At 45.0% G+C, this 22,471-nt stretch overlaps 1 protein-coding gene across 1 annotated transcript in view; it reads right to left on the reverse strand.

Moving 5' to 3' along the window:
- Positions 1-22,471, reverse strand: part of RBM6 (RNA binding motif protein 6) — a 57,680-nt gene that overhangs the window by 14,866 nt on the left and 20,343 nt on the right. The window contains exons 6-7 of the mRNA XM_057368035.1: positions 20,523-20,596; positions 1,168-1,242 (exon numbers count right to left, since the gene is read on the reverse strand). Of these exons, the coding sequence (XP_057224018.1) occupies positions 1,168-1,242; positions 20,523-20,596 (149 nt within the window). The remainder of the gene's footprint in view (positions 1-1,167; positions 1,243-20,522; positions 20,597-22,471) is intronic.

Consider the following 22,471-nt stretch of genomic DNA (forward strand, 5'->3'; position numbering starts at 1 on the left):
CTGATGTAATTTGGAGAGTCAATGATGAGGTGTCTGCTAACCAAGAGGCAGAGCTGTACAGGTTTAGATGACCTAGAGCCACTGCGAGGAGAGCCAAGTGCCCCATCTTTACAGCTCTCTCCAAACACCGCATTCCTGACTGCCTCCTTAAGCTTTCTGTAAATACATTGCTTTTGTTTTGCAAATTTGTAAAATTTTACAAATGTAGCAATTTTTTCCTGTAACTGAAGCCCTGTGGATGCTCTGGGGCACAAGGAAGCTCCTTCAGGCCGTGGTTACACACAGCAGCAGTGGGGACATACAATGTAGCCACCTCAGAGSATTGAGAGCTGTTTGAAACCCTTGCCAGAAACTTGTGTCTCCATCTCTGGAGCGCTGTGAGCAGAGATGAGGCACTGAGCCAACAGCTCTGCTTGAAGCTGAGTGCATCCAGTCAGCTGCATCAGGGTCYCTGCAGCCCAGGGCAGCCCAATGCTCATGGTAGGAGTCTAATTAGAATCAACCCCTTCACATCCAGCTGCAACCTCTCAGCTTGCAGTCAGTGGGAATGCAGGCAACAATCCTGTCCTTTCTCCAGCAATTATCTCCAGCCTGCTGCAAGCACAAGTTCCTGTTCTGGGAGAACCTTGGGGAGGGMACAGGAACAAAATGACCCTTGGGCAACTGTGCCTTCCCAGAAATGGGCCAGTTCCAGCCTGCACTAACTGCTGCCTAGACTTGGATCCATTTTCATTCTTCCTTTGCTGCAGCTACTACAGTCACAACCAGACCACAGGTTCCTGTGTGAGGCAGAGGGGTGGYTACACACATGAACCAGAGTGAAGCCTGTTCCATTCCGGTTGGCGGAATCACTGTCTCATTGTGGTTTTTAAGGAGAAAGAATCCACAGGCTGTTTTCCCCACATGTTAAAAAGGAACCACTGCATACGGACAAGTCTGCTCTGTGCAGAAAAGCCTGGCTACCTGTACCAGAGCAACAAGCACTCAGAGGTGGGACCAAAAACAAGGTAGGGAAAAGMATGGTTTAGAAGAGGCAAGAGCTTCAGGGCAGGTATTAATTACTCTGAGGGATTTTGGCCACTGAGCAAATATCTAAGGCTCCACTCAGCTGCCACTGCCACGAGTACCAGCAGGGGAAGCACAACAYAGCTCTGAGCACATACTTACACGTTTGCAGCGCCAGAACTCTGGGCACGGRGTGTATTCAAGAGTTACTTCTTTGCCACCGATGGTAAGAGTTCCCTGTAGAGACAAGGGGGTAAATGACGAACATGCCCAGCACACGCAGGGTACTCAGAGGCAAAGAAAGGGCTGAAAGCTCTGGTTCCTAAAGGTTTTGCAAGTGAAACAGGGTGAAAGGGGGAGGAAGTCTCCCAGTTCAGTTAGCTGGAGCTTTGCCATGGAAGTGGGAGGGAAACAGCCTGCGCCCTGCTCTAGCATGTTAGCCAGCTCCACAGGAACCAGGCAGGAGAGGCCTTGCCATCTCCCAGAGAGAGCAGAGACAAGTAACCAGAGTGGGAAACTGCTTGAACCTGCTTTTGTCCAAGTGCTGGACAGACTCCCTCACGCCAGCCACCATCAGGCTRGCCTCAAGGCAGCTACTAGAGGAAAAATATGTAGAAAAATCCTCTCAGGTGAGAGAATTTTCATAGTTGGGTTAGTCTTCATGCCACTCATGAAACCATGGCTTTTCTTCAGAGAAATACACCAAAATCTGTCACTGACCCGGCAGCCAGCAGAGTCACTGCCCTGCAGCCAGTCCTTCCTTGCTGAGGCTGGCCTGGAGCACCTGAGCAGCAGCACCTGAGGGGCTCCACTGCCCACAGAGCCACTGCTTCCARATCCTCATGTGATGCTTTGGAGGCRTGTCAGGAGCCCAACACACCTACAAGCTTTGCTGAAATGCAGATGAAATGGGTMGCAGGTATGAGACCCCCAGCTCCTGCCCGAAGCAGCAAGCAACGAGGATTCCTGGTGGCTCCCATCTGCCATGGACAGCAGGCCATGGCTGGGCAAGCAGGATGCAGGCAGGTCGAGTCACAGATGTACACAGCCATGAGACATCTCCTGTCACTGGAGGCACTGCCAGACCACACAGCCTGGATTGCCCAGTACCACAATGGGAGACTCAGCAKCAATAAAGAGACCTGGGCCCAGGTCTCCCAAGTCTCAGGAGAGCAACTGCCTGATGGCACAGTTGGATGTCAGGGAGCTGTAAATGGTCCCAGCCTATTTTGGGGACCTCTGGTGAGTCAGAAGCTTCTCAGGTACTCTGACCCAGTAGCCTCATCATGTAAAAACCCCCAGTGCAAACCATGAACACGAGAAAACAAGTTCCCAGAGCTATTCAGAAGTCATGATACACCCATGCATAAACTGCTGCACAGAACGTGAGGGAGATGCTACAGAATATGTAAAGTGGGAGTGAAGAGTTCATAGGAGGGAATCACTGAGTGGCAGTACAACAATCCTTTAACTCCTACGAGAGAACACAGCAGGGTTCCACCACCTCCCCTCTTCACATCYTGCCTTTTACGGACCAAAGGAATCMTTTCCTACCAGGCCTATCGATGTCAAGCACTTTGAGGGGTTCCTTTCTGCCACCCAGCTGCTTAAGCACTGCTTTCTAACATGGATTTGCCTTTGCCTGACACAAAGCCAAGCCATTCCTGGACCTYGCTGAAGGCTGGTGTGTGCACCCARAGCACASTGCTGCATCTTTGGAGAATCTCATCAGGCTCTATTCACAGCAGGGAGTATTGCCCACTTGACATGTCTACAAGAGGGTCTGCACTTTCTTTAAGGCACATGAGAAAACACAGGTGAGAAAGGGAAGTGGAAATCAAGGCTGTCCCATTCCACCAGGAGTGCTGGTCCCTCTGAGACAGACATGCTCCCTCTCCCAAGCGGGGCATCCATCACATTCCAGCACATATTCAAGAGATGGGCAGTGCCAGGAGAAGGCTAGAAATGCCTGTGTGTGCCTCAGGATGCACTGAGCAGCGGCAGGAGAAGGCAGGGTGCACATCCTCACAAKCCCAGGGAAGTTCTTGGGAACAGCAGCCCCTCAGCAGGCAGCTGCAGGCCAGCCCACGAGCTCAGGAAACAAAAAATCTCGATTAGACAACACTTCCTCTGGCAGGGCAAATCCTTCACAGAGCTTCATCCTTCTAGCAGCCATTGAGGACAAACCTTGCCAGAAAGCCTTAAGACTATTTTTGGTTTTATGGAAAATGGTATTTAAGTGCATGTTGTGCTGGTGGTGCTGGTCCCTTCCGCAAATTCCATTTTCGGAGGCTGCAGAAAGTGTCACTTGCATAATTACTCCCTAATTTCCCTAACACCCTGCTGATTGCCTGCTCACTTTTTCAGCAAGCTTTCTCTTACTGATTTCTTCTTGATAAAGTAATTTTCAAGGTTGCAATCATCATTTAACTCTCCAAAATGACTCCTTCACTTAGGACACACATTGTCAGGATTCAGAGGCTTTGAATTCCTCGTTCTCCCATTTTGTTACTAGATTCCATCACAAATATTTTCAGAACCTTTATCTCCCCTAGTGCCTGTCTCTGCTTACTCTTCTTCATCTAAATCTTCCTTTACTGTGCAAAAGTTTTTGGATAATACTCTAAATTTCAGTCCAATTGAGCATACTTCAATTGAGGAGATTTCAATTGAGCAGATCTTGGTGAAATCACAAAGATTTTCAGAGAATTTCAGGGAATAGCACTGGGGGGAAAAGAAGGGTAAAGCTTGAAGTATGCCACATATAGTGTCTGGCACCATATCTCTTTCACACWCAGGCATTTTATCCTGGACGTTTTCACCAACCTGCACTATGTCCATTAATTCCTCTGTATTTTTAACACCCTGTACTTTGGAGCAGCTTGGCTTTTTCTAAGTCAGAGTGATACGGAAATGTCTCTCTGGTCCTCCCAGTCAAGAACCTCCCCCTCAAAACTAGCAGTAAACACAGAGTTGACTCACCAGTGAAGGGTTTAAAAGGCAGCACGGCTTTGCAGTACTAGGACAGAAAGCTCTCAGCCATGGAAATGCCCAGATTTCCAAGGGCATGAACAGATTCTACCGTTTTCTGAATTGCCAAATTCATCAAAACAAAGCATCAGGACTTTACTGTTGGCAGCAACAATTTGTGCTACTGTTTGATACCTTTCAAATACAGTTATACATGGTTTTTTTTTTGCTTAGAGGTTTGTTTGAGATGCAACACTGGATTCTAATCTAAGTGATACAATTCAGTCCCAGCCATTTCAGCTGCTAAAAAAATCTGCCCTATGGCCAAGTATGTAAATACTCCTGTCAGCAGAGTGATCCATGGAGCAACCCCACCATGAGATGGTTCTAGAGAGCTGTGCCAGGAAACCATAAAGCCTGTTTGCAGAGGGCACACACAGCACAGCCACATCTCAAAGCTCTTCACTGAGCAGGGACAAACCCCACAGGAACAGGTTGCTTTTACAGAGRGAAAGAAAAAGAAGAAAATCCCTCAGCCATCATATCCACAGGTGACGCAATCCTTCTGAAAGCACTTTGGAGACTGTGTCAGCAGGGCACAGGGCTTCGGCAACAAAGCTGGTTTTACTAAAGCAGTTTCCAAGCTTTTTGTCCCCAAAAGAAGCATTRAAGAATACCAGGAAGGTCGGAGTACCTGTGTGAAAAAAGCCAGACCACACTCCTAGGACACATCACGGCAACTCACGAGGTTAGGTTTAGTTCACCTCTAGTTTACCCTGTTCATAACAGCACTGCTCTGCACAGAGCCCAACCTGGCTCTGCAGATACATGAGCACTCTGATCCTGCTTCCTAAGGAACTCCAGTCAGGGCCAGGAGACAGCCTGCTGCAGGTCAGGCACTGCACGAGCCACCGCTTCAGCTGCTTGTCTGTCAATTAGCATTTATAGTTGGCACGCTGGGATTTTTCATGCTTGTTGACAGCCTTTTAATGATGGCTGGGGGTTGAGGAGGGGGAGAACTTGCCAAAAAAGTATCTCTTTGCTCTGAAGACTGAGATGACAGAATACAAACCATCAGTGTCAAAGCTTTTRTAACTGTTTCTCTGAAAAAGAATTAGAGCATCCAAGAGTGACCTAGAAAATTGCAAACGTGGAGGGAGAGCTCTCGGAACACGGCCACTCCCTCAAATCAAACCACGCTTCTGCTTTAACTGAATCTGTCCAAACACTAAAACCTTCATTAAAATCTCACTTTGGAGTCTCTGAACAATGAATTGACAGCTCTCCAAGTATTTTACCCCACAGGTCATGCTTTGGCAGCTACCACAGGGACTGTGAAACTGCACGGAGATAGCAATAGCACCGTGGATTGCTGCGGAGGAATGTGCTCCAGCTCTTCCAGGGGAATGGCAACAGTATGCCACCCTCCTTGGTCACAAGGAAGACCATGAGTGCCTGATTTAGTGGAACAGCAATTGTCACTCTCAGCTTTACAGATGACACACCTGGAGTGGCACACATCAGTTCTGGAACAGAACCAAGGCTCAGCCACAAAGCACCCAAATCCACTAGGATTAATAAGCGTGACTTTTCTTCTTGGCTACAACCCCAAGGCAGTGCAGAAGGTGCCTCCACCACAAGTGAACCATCTTCAGACCTCCTTTAGCAGCTGGCTCATGCACAAAACCAAAACCAACCACTTCAGCTAATTATTTCCTTATATTGTTCATGGTCTGATTAAATGGAAAATAACTGTGCCATGAACTGAAAGGTTCAGGTATCCTACTCAGTGAGCAATAACCAAGTTGGAAGACCAATACGGTTCAACATGCTAAAAATTAACTGAAAATACCATTTGTAAACAGATAAAAAATTGCACACAAAGATTATGACAGAAGAATCCTTATGGGCAACACAGCAAAGCAGTCACATTAAAATACCAGAACTAACCTCATTTACATGATGTTAATTCAGCCCTCTTATGCATATTTACTATAATTAGGATGGTTATTCAAAAATCAGTATACATCCATCATTTAAAAATTATTTWAAATGATTAATGACAAGTGTTTATTGCCTTGGGGATGCTCAGACACCACCCCAGGAGGCAGTCTGGGAATGCAGTGGGTGCCCCTGGTCCCAGCAGCACTTCCCAGAACAAAAAGCTCTCACCATCCTCAGGGTATATTCGAGCCCTGGCCTCCAAATGCACTGGRTGGCACAGGAGACAAGGGGCTGACAGCACAGCCCAGGTTACCTAATTGGAACTACAAAGCAGAATGTTTTCAGGTTCTGCTCCTATTTCAGTATGGATTAGAAATTCAGATTTAACAACCCCCAACCACCACACAATGCKAGTTATGTAATGGCATCCTATTCCACTGGCATGAACCATGTAGAGGCTGGGTGGGAGCTGGCAGGGACAGCACAGGGCTCTCTCCCTTACAGGATTCATCTTCAAATGAGACAGGGAGGTGGGGTCAAACACAAAAGGTCTCTCTGACTATCCTCAGCTGCTTGTGCAATTGAGGAGGCAGCACATGCCTSGGATGAAGCAGAGGACCAACACCTGGGATAAGGATAAGAGACCAGCTGGATATATTTCAGAACAAGATCATCTCAGCCACAAAAAACAGCTTCTCATCCCCAGTTTTCCATATGCTGAAGTTTTTATCTCTGAACTCATCACCCGCTGCTGTACAAGGGACTCAACTGTACAGAGCAACAGGCAATACATCTGCTTACCTCTGACAAAAAGCAGATGAGAAAAGCTGTGAACCCACAAACCACAATCCATCTGTAATTAAACAGTTAGAAAACGGAGCGTGACATGGAGCTGAAGAAACAAGAGCAAGCCAGACTGCTGCAGGGTACTGCAGCAATCTGGCATTTCCTACAGCAAGAGTAACTACAAGCAAATTTCTTATGAGGTGGGATTTTCCCCAAGGCTCTCAGCCTCTTTCTCTAGCTCTCAAACCATTTGCAGCTCAGGGATTTCTTTTTATTGGCCTGACCTAGCAGTGTGTCCAGCATTCTACTGCTGAGTGGCTGACAGCCAAGGTAGAAGATTCAAGATGTACAGGGGAAAAGTATGGTCTGGAAAGTAGTGGATCCCYGAGGAATTGTTACATCACCAAATGAATCCAAGCAACTTCGATGTGTACTATTATTACAGATTTCCATCAAGTCTAACACTGAGATGACAACTGACAACATAAACATTGTRCTAGTGGTCACCCAAAGAGCAGGATATTTGTCTCTTGGGCATCACAGATGCTATGGAGCTGAAGAGCACGTGGCATCACCTTGAAGTGATGCATTTAGCATCATTTAGCAGTGAGGCATTTATTTCAACCATGATCTGAGGCTAACTAGCATGGCATGGTCAGGGTTCATGRTCTTCAAGGTCAGGGGAGGCCTGAGACTGAAAGCCCAAAGCTGTCACTATCCATCCTGAGCTGACAAAACACTGCTTTAGGCACACCACTGATGGGCATGTTAAACAAAACTGGCACTAGCACAGAACTGAGGCATTAGGAGGATAACTGAGAGAGTCCTAAAGATTCAGTAGCTAAATGTAACAGATTAAGATGCTATATAAGGATTATTTTATCCCACATAGTTTCCAGTACCTCTTTTTCAAACTCCTTTTATTCAAAACCCATTACCCACTAGCACTRGGACCATCCACCGTGACACACAAGCTTCCATTTCTACTTGCTCCCTCCTCAGGCCTCCCTTCCTGCCTGGTTATCCAGGCCATTTGTCCTTTAGCAGAAGGTGCCAGTCTGCATCCTTTAAGTACCTTATTTCCACAGACACCCCAGCTAGCCTGCTGAGACACCTCCAGTTTTCTTCCTACGATTTCTAAATTCCCTGGATACCAGCCATACTCTTTTTAAGTAAGTCCCAGTATCTTTCTACAGCTCACCTCCCCCCCACTGATATCCTTTTCGCAAATACACACAGAAATTGCTTTTCAGACTATGCCAGCTCTCTACATTTTAATGCCTGAATTTTGAACTCCAATTCAGTTCCAAGTTAGGACTCTCAAAGTGCTTATCTTTTAAACACAGCGTTTGCTTTGCTTGTCAGCACTCTCAGCCCTGCTCTGAGAGCACCAAAACGGTGGGTGCAGGCAAGCTCCCAATTACAGCTCCAGGATGGATAACAGCGATGTGCCACAGCTGGGGAAAACACACAATGTGCTCAGGACAGCACAAGCTCAGGGGCCAGCTTTGGGCACGACGTGATATGAAGGGCTTCTGCATTTCACCCTCTAAGGAGATTTCAACACATCTGAAAGTTTTCTTTGATCCAGTGAAGCCAAGTGGACTTTCACCTGCCACTCACTCGAAGTCCTAATGCATCCCTGCCCAGYTAATGCCGACCTCCAGCTTCTCTCACTCCTCTGAAGAGGGCATCTTATCAGATCAGCTTATAGGATCACAGGGAAAAAAGTGGAAATTTTAAAATGAAAGCCTTTCCTTTATAGCATGCAGGAGTCAGAAGAAGATTTCTAGAGCTCAGACAGTGAGGATTTCAGGACAACAGCTCAAAGAGAGACAAGTTCTGTGCTCTGGTGTTACTGGCTGTGCTTCCACTGCACAGCTAAAGAGAAGCACAGATGGTTAAGGCCCTATAACAGGATAAGTGGAAGAGGCCATGCATACAAATTTCTTTAACATTGGACTTGATCTTACAGGTCTTTTCCAACCTAAATCATTCTAAATCAAAYGCTTTCATGCTCAGAAAAGTATAAATCAGGTTGAATCCTCTATTTGAAAAATATACTTAAACTTATATAAAAAAACTTACAGAATACTTAAATATTTAGCATATTGAGTATCATTATTCAGAGATGGCTCCAGGGAGGGGTCCACATGGCTCTACCTCATCAATATTCCTTATCATGGGCTACTGCACAGACAATGTTTGATCAACAGCTGCTTCACAGCCTCCCTTCTCCTCCAACACGGGGACTTCCTTCTCTCTCCAAAATGCTTCTCTACTGTCTGGACATATTTCTAACTTTTTTTTTTTTTTTTACATGGCCACCTTTTTCCTCAAAGATCAACTCATCCCATCTCACTTTAAACAATATAATGCTTAAATACATTAGTACAATGCACTAATCCAGCCCAGGAAGTTCCTGAGCACTTCCCCCAGGGATACTTTACAATTAGCAACAGCCATAAGGAAGCTGGGAAACAATGAGGAAAGACCCAGCACCTTAATCATAGGTTTGAGCACAAACATCAAAACCCTAAAGAGCATACCAATGCAAAATTGTGCTGYAAAAGAAGTCAGGCTGGAAAGCTCTGCCTTAAAGGGGTAAATTTATTGCTAGACAATTCAAGCTATTTAATGAAACATTTACAGACCCCACACACAAACAAACAAGTGCTCTTTACTGGAGCACAYCCCTGTGGGATTACACACCAATTCCAACACCTGCATAGTGACCAGAACTCTGGGTCTTCCGTGCAGCAGCAAATGTTTGCTAAGAAAACACCAACTGTAATGAGGAAGGGTGTGGTCCAGAGGCTCCTCCAGACACAGCTYTAAACTCCCTTCCTAGGCACTCAAGGCCTTCCCTGGCAGTGCTTTTTCTGCAGCCAGCACTCAGGCAAGCTCCCTGAAGGACAGTTCTCTCTGCTGAAAGGAAAATACTCAAAAATCCTAGGAAGAAGAAGCACGTCTGGAGAAAAGAGTTTTTGTCCCTAGAGACATAATTTCTCAGCATCCCAAAACTCCCAGCTAATGACAAAAGTGGGTGTCTGATACTCACTCCCACAGGGTAAGAGCCCTGCCATTTGCCACCAGCAGTGCAATGTTTACCTGTGTCTTCCCTTCCCAACGATGATTCCCAGCACATCATCRTGACCTTGAGGTGGCCTGTCCAAAAGCCATATCCAGATCCTTCATGGCCAGACGTGGACAGAACCACAAGGCAGCTGACCCATCTTCAGGCTGGCACCTGGACAGATTTCTGTGTGTCAGCAGGTGCTGCCTCCAGAGAGCTCTTCTTAGGAGCTGATTTGGAAAACAGCTGCTTTAACCTCCTGGGTCAGTATTTGCCAAGAAACCTGGCACAGCATGAGAACAGTTATCCAAGCCCTTTGGAGGGAAATGATTTTTCCCTGCCAGCCTGGCTTGGGTGCAACATAACTCTAGTGGGTGCCACAGCTCCCCATGGGACCCAGCACCTTTTCCTTTACAGGGCACTGAGGTTAAAAGGTTCATTCAGGCACCTGCACTGCAAACATCCAGAGGTAAATTCAAATCCTTCCTTCCTGGTCAGTTCCCAGAACTGCTGAAGAAAAGAATTCAGTGCTTTGTCAGGTTGAAGAAGTATCGACTCTCCAAGCTCTGAGGCTCTGGTGGCTGACCTCAGTTCTTTGCCAGAGTAGAGCCAGAGAGGTGAGTGTGAACGACTGCAGTTGTTATGATAATCCTGACACCAAGGATGGAAAAGAACACAATYCCTGTTGTGCCAGAAGTGCTTTAGAACGGCTGAATTCCTAAAGGATTGGGAAGGGAAAACAGCATGCACAGACATCTCTTTAAATTACCAGATAAGCTGCACAGTAGTGGGTGGCACAGATATTGTCACTTGAACCCCTGTGGGACTTTAATACCTGATAGCTCAGGACAGAGATGGCCAGCACAGCCCAAGGGCAGCCAGGCACAGGGCACTGCCTGCAGCTCCTGTGTGCTGCTCACCTCTCTGCAGCAAGCACTGCAGCACAGAGAGGTGATGCTTTCAGCKGCTCCTCTTAGCATCAGATGGATCAATCATTTGCCTGACATTAGGAGATGTCTGTGAAACTTTCTGGAATTCACTTCCTACACTTAGTGATGGGCCCAGTACACACTGGAAGGAAGAAAAAGAGATGAGCTCAGTTAATGGAATGGACACTGAAGGCAGCAGTGGCAGAGGACACACACCACTCCCACACAGACCAGGCAAAAAACAACACTTTGTCAGGGGAAAAAAAAATCCAAATCACCTCAGCACCCAACTCCAGTGATAGCACAGGCTGGGAACAATCAATCAGGCTTTCAAAAACTTAGGGCTATAAACAGTAAAATACCTTAGTCATCATATCATTAATGTACAGCTTTGCACTGTGAGAAAGCTTCTTAGTGAGACTTCWCAACCTGGTATTAAGTGTATGAAAATATCTTGCGATTCTTAAGACTTAAAATTACTTTCTCTGTTAACTCTACTCCTGAGATCCTTGATGGAAAAGTATATCAAATGTTTGCTTGGGCTTTAAATGCCATCCCGGCTCAAATGTGGTTCATGAAGCCCATCTGAATATTGCTAATTTCCTGGTTAGACATGGACAATACATCACAAAAAAACTAAGATTTCCCCTGTTGTCAATGAAAACAGAAAACAATTACTTTCATTCTCTTGTTCTAAAGACAGTTTCAGAGTCCTAAATACTCAAATCTCATGTTTTCAGCTTTACAGCTTTGACCCTCATTAAAAATTAAATTCCTTACATGACAAACTTGATTTTAGACCCCTGTCCCTCGGAAGCTGTATGTTCATCCTGTGGAAGGCATAACTAACTGAACTYACAGGTGGCCTGGAGCGATGGAGATGCAGGAGGACACTCAGATGCAACATCTGGTAGCTGTCAACACATACACACAGTACAACAGTACCACAAAATAAACCTTCAAGCACAATGCTCCTTTACATCTGACAGCTTTTGCTCTGCAGAAGCCAAGAAGAACTTCCCACCTCCCTCCTGTGTCTCCTTGTACAAAACAACTTCAGGATTTTCCCACACAACCCTCTTTTGGGAGGAATTGTAGCCATTGTAAGTTGGTCACACAGTGAGGACCTGTCAGTGGCTGTCCCATTCACGGATTTCCTGATATGATGGAAGAAGAAATTCTCCCTGCTATGAGGGAGGATTGGGGAAGTTGGTGCCTTTCCTCGACAGCACAGAGGGATTTGCCTGCCAGCACTCTCGGTGCTCTTCCACCTCATGTGTTTCCTGGTCCTGCACAGATGCAGAATGACAGCAAAGCTCCTGATCTCCRATCCTGTAGCACACAATGTTTCTTRCGCTCTCCGYAGGCATTAAAGGTTTAATAAGAGTCTCAAAGGTGCCCTGTGGCTTGCAGGGGAATGGGGTGGATAATAACTCTGTGTCCTCCTGTGTTAAATACCTGTTTCCTCATTGCCTGTGATTGATGGATAATGACACAATAGCCCACTTAGGCGTGTCGCCCCCATTTTCCACTGTAATAATTTCATTTCTAGACAAGAACGTTAACAACCCAGTTATAGTCAAATGGAAACAGAAATTCACAAATTAAAGTTGCTGACTGCCAGAGCTTTGATCTTGCATCTTCAAACTTGAATCTGAATTTAATCTTTTACTTGTGCGAGTGTCATAGCCTGAGCAGAAAAAAGCAAAAATCAAGGTACTCCTTTTGAATGAACCCTAATTTCAAATAGCCAAAGTTCGATTATTTAAATTGAAAAGGTCCAATACAAACTCAGGTGGGAAGAAAACAGACTAAAATCCACATCTGAAGGGAATACYAGCTCTCTCTCCCTATCAAAACCATAGATATACAAAAAATATACATAATTTCTACAGAAAAGCAGGCAAACTATCTCTTCRAAGAGAAGAGTGCTTCTGCCTTCTTYCTTAACCCCAGGGCRTGTGCAATTTGATACTTTTTTCCACCTCTAGAGTCAACCATCCTGTTGCAGCAATCCAACAACAACAGTGCATAAAGGAATGGAAAAGCAATCGCTGCTAAGATAGCACAAAAGCATGAACGAACAGTTCTGAGCYTGAAGCTCACAACAACTACTCATCAAGTGAAAACTGCAACATTTTGGTGTGCTCCCACTTATCAAAACAGTCCAGATGGAGTCCTAGCATTATAATCTGGCTCATATGCCTGTTAAACATATCTGGTGTTCCCCTTGACATTGCTGGAATTGGGCTGAGGACTTGTTGGACTGAGCCCAACAATTTCTGTCATCTCATTCTCAGTGACGGGTCTTGTGCAAAACATTATGGCAAAACCATGATAGAAAAGGGTCTCACCCTGGAAATGAAAGTTGTGGTGCATTCACTCATGTAAACYGAACCAGTCCAGACATTTTCCTCTCACTGCCTGCTCATCTCCCTTAAGACACTTCAGTTATATCATCAGCACCGTCCACTTCTAAGAGTACAGAGGGAATTTTTGAGAATGCAGCCGCAGTTTAGTTAGTCACCAGCTTACTAAAAGGATGACTTCAAAAGCATCAAAGCAAATTAGTGGCATGAGTCCCACTACTTTCATATAGGAGCTTGATCAAGGGATTTTACATCCTAATCCAAAATCCCCTTCTGACCACAGACACAATCTATCAATTGCAGCACCACATGATCTGTCCTACACCTGATTTACCATGTTCCTTACAAGCAGTTTGAGGCTACAAGATACATACTTTCCGAATGATTACACAGGGATATATTTAGAGTTTCTACAGAACTTCAGAGAAAATCAGCTAAAGAAGAAAGCAAACAAAATAAAAATATACAGCCTGTGAGAAAGATCAGCCAGCAGTAAACCATTGCTCTTTGTTTTAAGGTGAAATGCATCTATGYGTAGCATCTATGACTAAGATTTCCCCATTGGCGCACAATTATTCCATTAACACATTAGGAGGAGAGGACCTGACAGCTACAGAGACAGGGTGCCATCTGTATCCTGCCCATGCATCCAAAGATTACTTCAAATCCTTCCTAGCTCAAGGCAAGATCTCACCTAGAAATGAATTCAAAGGATGAGTGCTCCAGATGCCTCATCGCTCAGGAAAATGCTTTGCGTATTGAAAATGACCAAACCAAAGCTATTTCTTAGGGAAATGCTCTGCCAGTGAGTCCTCTACAACACAACCTTGGCCCTATGGAAGGGGCACAAACAGACTTAGCCATGGTACACATTGCACTTTGTATGCACAAGTGGAGGTTTTCAAGTACCCCCACCTTTTATCAACCAGTCCAGCGAGTATTCAACCTTTTCCTGMCTAACAGCAGTGAGTGATGCAGGACAAGTACTGATATATACACACCACCCAGTCAATCAGCCAGAGAGGACTGGACACTTAGCTTGTCAATCACTCACAGAACAAGTTATTTAAACAAATTTCAGGAAATCGCAATTATTCCCTCCAGCTCCTGGCATTGTAAACAGAACATCTAATCCAACAGAGAATAACTTGATTAACAAGGCATTTGCAATCTATAGGGAAAGAATGGTTGTTTCAGAGTTACATCAAAACACAGCTTTGTTAATGTTAATGGGCAAAAAAWTCCAACAAACCCATCATCAGAACAAAAATGCAGAGGCCAGAAGGAGAACAGCTTCATTTTAGAGAAGGGTCGGGAGTGATGTTTTGTGAAACAACCTATTTATACAGCAGCCCAAGCCAACCTCAGCACACAGAATAGGTAATTCTGTGATATACAGCAATATTYGAGTCCTGAGATAACCCTGCTGGGCCATACATCCCCAGCAGCAACCAAAGACACTGAGGAATTCTCACTTAAGCATGTGCTGCATGCTCCAGGTAGCTCACCCAGAAGCTTCCTCTGGGACAATCCCACTGCAGAGCATCAGTTCAGCAGCAGCAAAAAGCACAATCCGCACCACATGGGTAAAGTGAGGCTGAAGGAAAAAGGAGGACAGGATTTTGGAATATGAGCAGGGAGGTACAGGGACATAACCAGCTGGGAATCACACAAGTAGAGCAAGAAGATGCAGCTTCACAACTCTTCCAGTGAAAAGTGAACTTATTTTAAGACACATTGGGTAGCATAGTTTGCTTCCCAAAGCAAGGCAGGACAGAGCTGCCAAGAAGGAGGCTGTAGATTTTCTATCTGGGTAGGGTTGAAGAAAACACATTGATGGGAAGCTACTATTGGCTGAAAGGAATTGTGTGAAGTCTCTGGCAGAAGATCTCTTACAACCTTCTGTGCCAAAGGAAGAGGGACTAAGAGGATTCACACGGCTTGGAGAGCTGAGATGACACAAGATGTTGAGAAGACAGAAGAGAAAAAGGWCCAGAGAAATGTTTTCAGTACTTTTTGGCAGTTACATTTTACAACAAAAGCCACCCTTCCCTGCATGGAAGGTYTCTGCAGCATGCAGAGATGAAGTCAGTCCTTCCAAAGAGGCAGTGCATTTATCACAGCTTCATTGCAGGATACACACATGTACACCCACGCACCCAGCCCTGTCACAGGTCATTGCAAGCAGATCCAACTGCTCATTCACAGGCAAGTGTCTGCCCAGCTCYAGGAGCTTCCCACTGCAGGCTTCCATATCAATCTCAAAGGTTTACAACTCCATTTGCATGCCAGTACAACGTGGTGATTAGTGAGATACAAGAGGGAATGAACAAATGGTTGACTCAACATGTCAAGCCTCTGTGAGGTAAGATCAGGATGAGCTCGTGACAAAGTCACACACTGAATCAGACACAAAAAACCCCAAATCAGCTCTGCTGCCTGGAAATTTACTCATCCGCTAGCCTGTGGAGAGAACTCTCCATAGGTCAGGTGGCTCATAAAAATTCCTCCACAATGTGCATGTTTCCCAAACCATTAGGATGTTTACAGAAGAAAATGCCTAGATATACAAGCCTTTCCCTCGCTCCAAGTGGAAGACTCCAAAAGCAGATTCTAGAAATCCACACAGTCAAAAGCAGGACAGGCTTCATGGGGGTGGAAGAGAGCAGGGGAAAAAGAACTGTGCTAATGATACAACCTGAACAAAATCCGCACACCTAATACTCAACTAGAAAAGCAGAAGGTAATGTCAGTTGTGGATCCTAAGACAACAGATCAAAAGCAAGGCCATCTCCAGCACCCTTAGCCTGACACGCAAATGGATTTCAGCCACCACCACCCTCAACTACAGGTTAAAGCTGAAGAGATGAACTGACATTGTCAAGTGAATAAATGATGGATACCAGACAGCCCGTGAAAMTACATTTGAGGCAGGTGTCATCCTCCATTATAGGGAGAATCTRGCAGATTATAGAGAAAAATGTCAGACTCCACAATTAGGCACATTCTACCAAAAGCAAAGCAATTATTTTTGATGCTTGGACACACATTTTCTGTTACAAATTGCAACACACTCCCTGCACCACAGGCTTCAATAAATATTCCAAAGCTACAGGTCACAGGAGAACTTTCATTCTCAGGATAACCACATGTTCCTCTTCATTTAATTGGGAAGCCACACAGAGTTGCGACTTGTTACTGCAAATGTTTTCAGGACAGAAAGTCCTAAGCTCTGCCTGCTTGTCACAGCATCTTGTGGATTTTAACACCAACAGCTACAGTGAAAAGCCTGTGAAGTCTGATCTGCACCAGAAGCTCTGTTCACACAGAATACAGAAAGGCACTGCAGCGAATGGATACAGAGGATGGGCTCAGAGCAGGAGAAACACACAGTTGATGCTTCCAGTTGCACGGGAGTGGGACATGCTCAAGTGAGTACCCACAAAATCCAGTAAGAAATCCTCTTACTCTCTCCAGTAAGAAACAAGTAGAGAATGGAGATACTGCTGTGCTCCACAAGCTGAACTGGGACAGCACTGCAGGGAAACTGCTCTGACAAGTGCAGGAAGGCACAAGACCAACTCTTGGAACAACCAGGCACACGCCTGGAGACCTGCACAATAATTCACAATGTATGCATTTTTAAAAGTTCATGCTATAGCTCTCCTCTTAAGCCCCCTTTCTTAAGAAACAGGAGGAAAGGATTACAAAGTTGTTAGTTACTACCAACAAAAACTAGGAAATATTCATGCAGCCAGTGTTGCTATGTTTGAGCCCTGAAAGGATCTGGAGACAATACTACAGAGAGTTGAGACAAACCATTTGCTCCTGAGCTTAAAAAGCCCTCTTCCTTTCATATGAACAACAACCAGCTCCACCTTAGTGAAAATAGTGAAATATGCAGGCAGCAGAGACAGGCTCCCTCCATTTCTCCTCCTCCTGACTTTACAACACACAACAGTACACAAAGGGTACTTCATTTTCCACCTGATTTTCTCACACCAAGTAACATGTTTGTTATGTCTGCTCTCGTCTACACATGAAGGAGGAATGTAAAAAGATCCCATGGAAAAGAGCAGCCACGGGATGTATTCACACAGTTGCTTCCAAGAAGCCAAACTGGTGCCCCCAGACAGGAAYACTACTAGACGAGGGGCTACACCAAAGAAATTATACAACCTGAGCCAAATGCCACACCACACCCTTTCAAAAATGAGAACAAAGGAAAGGAAAATTATTTAGGAGAAATCATGCGACTTTGCAGACAAAAATCCCATTTTCCATTCAAAATAAATTTCTCCCCAATGGAAAAGCAACTCATCACAGAGAGAAAAGAAGTCTCACACAACTCAAATGACAGCCAATACAACAAAAGGCTACCAGGAGCATCACCAACCATGAGGCTCCTAAAAAGGCTGGATCTTGGCTCTGCACAACACATCAACAGTTCATCTGCCCTAATGGGGCACAGAGCTCCCCAAAGCCAGGAGAGCCAGCAGCTGGCACCTCACTCATCCAGCCCTGTGCCCAGCACCTCCACACTGGCAACAACAGCGACCCAGCACCTTTCATGCACCATAGATGGGACCCTGGAGCTGGAATAACTTGCCAATGCAACAATTAACAGTCAAAGCAATTAATAAGGGRCCTGTTGTCATTGCTTTAGCTGTGGCAGCTAACACATGTGAAATGAAACTCAGCTGCAAAATTAGGGCAAGACGGAAGATGGGTGTTTCCTCATCACAATATATGTAACAGAAAAGCCCCCTCAAATCTCAGCAGTCACATACACATGCTAAGACTTACTGAATGGAGGGAGTTGAACCTGGTAAATCTGTAGTCTGCAAATCTGGCAATGATCTTAAGTGGGTGCTGGTGTGTGTCGTGTGAAACAAAAAGATTTCACAATATCAAAATTATACAATATAGGGATGCAGCAAATTGTTCTTCAGGCAGGGTCAGTTCAACAGGCATTAAACAGCATCAAAAATGCTGGTTTTGCACAAGCTATTTATTCCCAGGCTGCAGATGCCTGASAAAGAGGCAGGTTGACTAGTGAGGGACCAGGATGTCACTTGCTATTTATGCTCTCACAAGTGACTGAATTTGACAGGGACAGTTGATAACCTTCTGAAAATAACTGAACTATCAAAGAATCTGTGTCTTAGCTAACACAGGTTTTTGGTTTTGCAGCTTGCAAAAATGCAGACTGATTCTCGGTCTAAGGAGATGATCTTGCAACTCTACCCTGGAAGTCGTTGAAGTGGAATATCTATTCTCTAGGGACATTTCRTAACTCCCTTTCTGAAGATCTCTATTTGTCACTTACTGAGAATTTAAAAGTTACCTATTTCCCTTGCAGCGTGTCAGATACAAATCTGGCTAGTTTTTTTTATTTAAGTAATTAGAAGGGCTCTTTTCTCATGTTCAACCCAAAGCAGATTACGCAAGTTAACCTATGTGGGGCAATCCAGGGTTTACAGCTCTCCTGACCAAATGCATGTAGTTTGGATTGTCCCAAACCTCACGTTTCTAACTTCACCAATTACTAACTACTGTAGGTCTTCCAAAACKTGATAAAGATTGGCATATGGAGGCTTGGGAGATGATCCCTTCCAAGCACTCCATCTTCCAGCTTTCCTCTGCACACACAGAGAGCCAGGTACAGAAGGAAGAAAACTGGAAGCTTTTCATATCCTGTCTGTTTTTAGCACATGCCAGGTGTGCATGGCTGGGACCTCAACTCCTGTTGCTAGTAGGGTTCTGGCAGCACCCTGCCTRAGTTTTGGAAGGGAACCACAGGAAAACATTCCCCAGCCTGAATGCCTGCTGTAACTGCTGCTGGGGAGGTCAGTGTAAGCAGCAGTGGAACACCAGCCAGAGCTTGTTCCCATGCATGTGCCTGCAGTGATTTACTGGGCACCTGGCAGCACTCAATTCAGTTTAARGATTGGTGCCTACAGGCTCTCTGCTGTAGCAATGACCAAACCCGATCAAATCAAAAYGCCTGCCCAATTCTACATACTCCAAATGGGAGAAAGGGCAGAGCAGGCATCAACAATCAGAAAAAGAGGGATTCCCAAATTCCCAGGTACTTGGGAATTGCTCTTGCATAGGAAGATGTTATTTCATGTCAGCAGAACGGTGGAGAGAATATGGAGTAGTATTTCGTTAAAAGGAGTGCCATCTATAATTACAGATTCCACAGTGACAACAAAATAAATTGGGAATTTTAGAAACACTGAAGGGGAAATAAAAGTTGTCACTGATACTAAAAGTAATAATTAATTCTGGAGCCTTCTCCCTCTCTGCTCCTYACCACCACCTCGGTGGGAATGTGCCAGGCTCTTTCTCAGTAACAGAATTATTTCTGTAGAACATTTTTGTAAGTTGCAATACCTCTGTAACTGAAAATAGAGGCAAATGCAAGTGCTTAGTGGGACCTTTGAAACCCCAGCTGTGAAGACTCATTAACTGTAAGTACATTTTTGCAGATGCACAGCTCYGAATCTGACTCATAACTCTCCTCCCATGACAGCAAGACCCAGGATTCAGGTAAAAAGGCTTAAGATAATTGATATGGATTCTTACTCAGGCAAATTAGGAGGAAGAATGCAGCAAAGAAGAGACCTAAGGGATATGGTGAAGGAAGGAGGATCAATCGTTTAGTTGGCTCTGTTGAATGATCCATCACTTGTAGTTCCAAGGAGGGTGGTATGAGATGGGAATCTATGTTTTATCTAAYAAATTTTATGCATCTTGCTCTTGTATGGTGGACAACAGCTCTAGCTTCAAACATCAGGTCACAATAAAGTCCCCTCTTGAGCAGTTACTGGGGTTTTCAGCCATTTTGTTCTTATAAGGGCTGAAAATGTTCAGATTTACCAGGCTCAACTGCACATAGGGTAGTCCTTGTGTCTGCAGCTCTGGGTTGCCAAAGGACAGGATAGGTATGAGGGAGATGCACAATTAAGCATCTCACCCACACATAAGGCATATGGCAAAGTGGAGCAGTCAAGTCACAGTTGACTYAGAGCTGCACACGAGGGTATGCACCTACAGTCACATGTGCATGTGTGTGTGCACACACTGCAGAGGGAAGCATTTACTGCCAGCTCAGCTCCTCCCAACTGCTTTTCAACAAGTACAAAAACAGCAGGGTCAAAACCTGCATCAGGAGTCTGTCAGCCAGCAGCCTSTGACTCCAGCCAGTGTGCTGACACATACCAGGGAGGAGGGCAGACCACTTGGTGTCCAACAGCTCTTTCCCACTGGCATTTCTAAGCCTGATACAAGATTCTAGTAACAACAACATTTAAACCGTGGTGTTGTGTGTTATACAAGAACAGACCTTCCTTCACAAAAACCTCATTGGCTTTCCACCACCCCACCAAAAAAAAAATTAAAAATCTTCTAGCAGCATTGACCGAATTGTAAAGCAACCTGGTTGGCTTCCATGCATCCGATGGCCTCTTCCAAGAGTGAAAACTCCACGCAGACATAGCCATAGTCGTAACCTGGGGACAGCATTTAAATACAGACGGGAGTCATGTTAGTGCCTTGTCATAAAGAAAGCCACATTAAATATTCAATTTCCCTTTCCCTCCAATGACAAGCCCTCTAACCACCACCCCTCTACTTCAGAATGAAAAAGAAAGAAACCAGGGACTAGCTGGATGATGATTAACTGTGCAGTTTACCACGAATGTTAATAGTACAGTGTTCCCACTTTCCCTTACACAACCCAGTGCCAGACACACCCTTTCTTAGGGCAAGAAATAATTGCTTTGCTGTTTGTTTTTTTTTAAGGCATAGTGACTTTCCATTGCCAGTTTCGAATTTTGTGCTACCTTGGAGGCAGCACTCTCCAAAGTAAGTGCTGATAAATCATTTCCAAGTACCTTGCTGCAGATGTATTTKACACGAATAGCCAGCATTTTAATTGGGCAATATTTCTGAAAGAACTAACGCAATTCCTTTGCCTTTGCTATTTTTCTTTCAACACCTGCTTACTTCTTGAAGCCCAATCCCTTGCATTATGAAAAAGTGCAGCTGAGCAGGAATGAGAACTCCAGCTTTCTCATTTTGGTATAGATGTCCTTGCACATATGACAAGAAGGTCTGGGAGCTTTAAGTTCACATTGAAAAAGCTAGAGGGCCTTTACTCTTCTCATTCCTTGGAAAGCTGTCATCTCAGTCACTGCAGAAGGGACCCACTGATTTAACTGTGTACTTTAGTTACCTACACTGAAACATTATGTCCCAAAGTAAAGCGCAGGGTGAACAATACAAAATCTAAGATCAACTCAAGACCCATCCCTRACATTGAAACTACCTGCATTGAAACTGGAGCACTAAGGAGCAACCTAAAGTCACAATCTCACCCTTCACATGTCAAGGCCACCACACTGCAAAACAGCGCTTTCCAGATTATCATGAGCTCCTTCACAGGCACAAGCAGTGAGAGAGCTTGGCTCCCTCCCTCTGCTGCTCTTTTGGCTGGTTTGCTGCAAGAGGAAAGCTGGTCTGCATGTGATTTGTGCCATTTTAGGCACCGAGCTGTCCTGGTGAAGAGCTTGTTTTCCCTCCTGCTAAAGATGCACATCTCAACTCTTGTATCTTCAAACCAGGTATGTATCTGGTTCCTACTGCTGCAGCCCCTCACCTTTCATGGAGAGGAACTCCATGCATGCTTCTCTCAGGCAAGGCATTCCAGYTTTCTGGAAAACAGCCCCCATCTCTCTCAACCCTATGCCTAAGAATATTTGCTGTACTCTCTAGCTTTTTGTTCTGTCACTTCACCATCTTTATACTTTACCACATCAAAGACAGGATCACACAAAACTATTTCATCATCAAACCCTACCAATTTTTTTTAATCATTTTTTTTTTATTTGGGAAGTTCTTTGCATGCTGTTCTAACAACACAATCCTGACTTTGCATGTTTGCCTTTAATAACAAGAATCCAATTTGAATCTAGCACCTCTTCCACCTCACACAGGAATTTATTCCCCTTTCCCATATAATTATGCTAAAGGGAAATTTATCAATCTGTGTGCTTTTCAGCTCAGTGGAAGATGCAGTCCAGCAACAGCACAACATCTGTGGTGGAAGGCAGCTAAAGGCACCTGACACTCKTACATGAAGTGGGCACCTGGAACGAGAGGTGTGGTTTCAGCTGGCAGGATTGACAGAACCAAATTGATCCACCTGTTCCCATAGCATCCATTCTGCTCTGCAGTACAGCCACAYCGGATCACATTTTGAAAATGAAGGAGTTCTCCTCTCTGCAGAAGGCAGCTGCTCTCCAGAAGCAGTGCTGCCCCTTGCTGGGAGACTGCTCTGCATTCCGGGCAGGCACCTCTGCTACTTGTGCAGTGTTCAGCCTCAC

The sequence above is a fragment of the Malurus melanocephalus genome, unplaced genomic scaffold (genome assembly GCF_030028575.1).
Source record: "Malurus melanocephalus ecotype Western Australia unplaced genomic scaffold, MMel_1.1 scaffold_87, whole genome shotgun sequence".
In the NCBI taxonomy this organism is placed as follows: Eukaryota; Metazoa; Chordata; class Aves; order Passeriformes; family Maluridae; genus Malurus; species Malurus melanocephalus.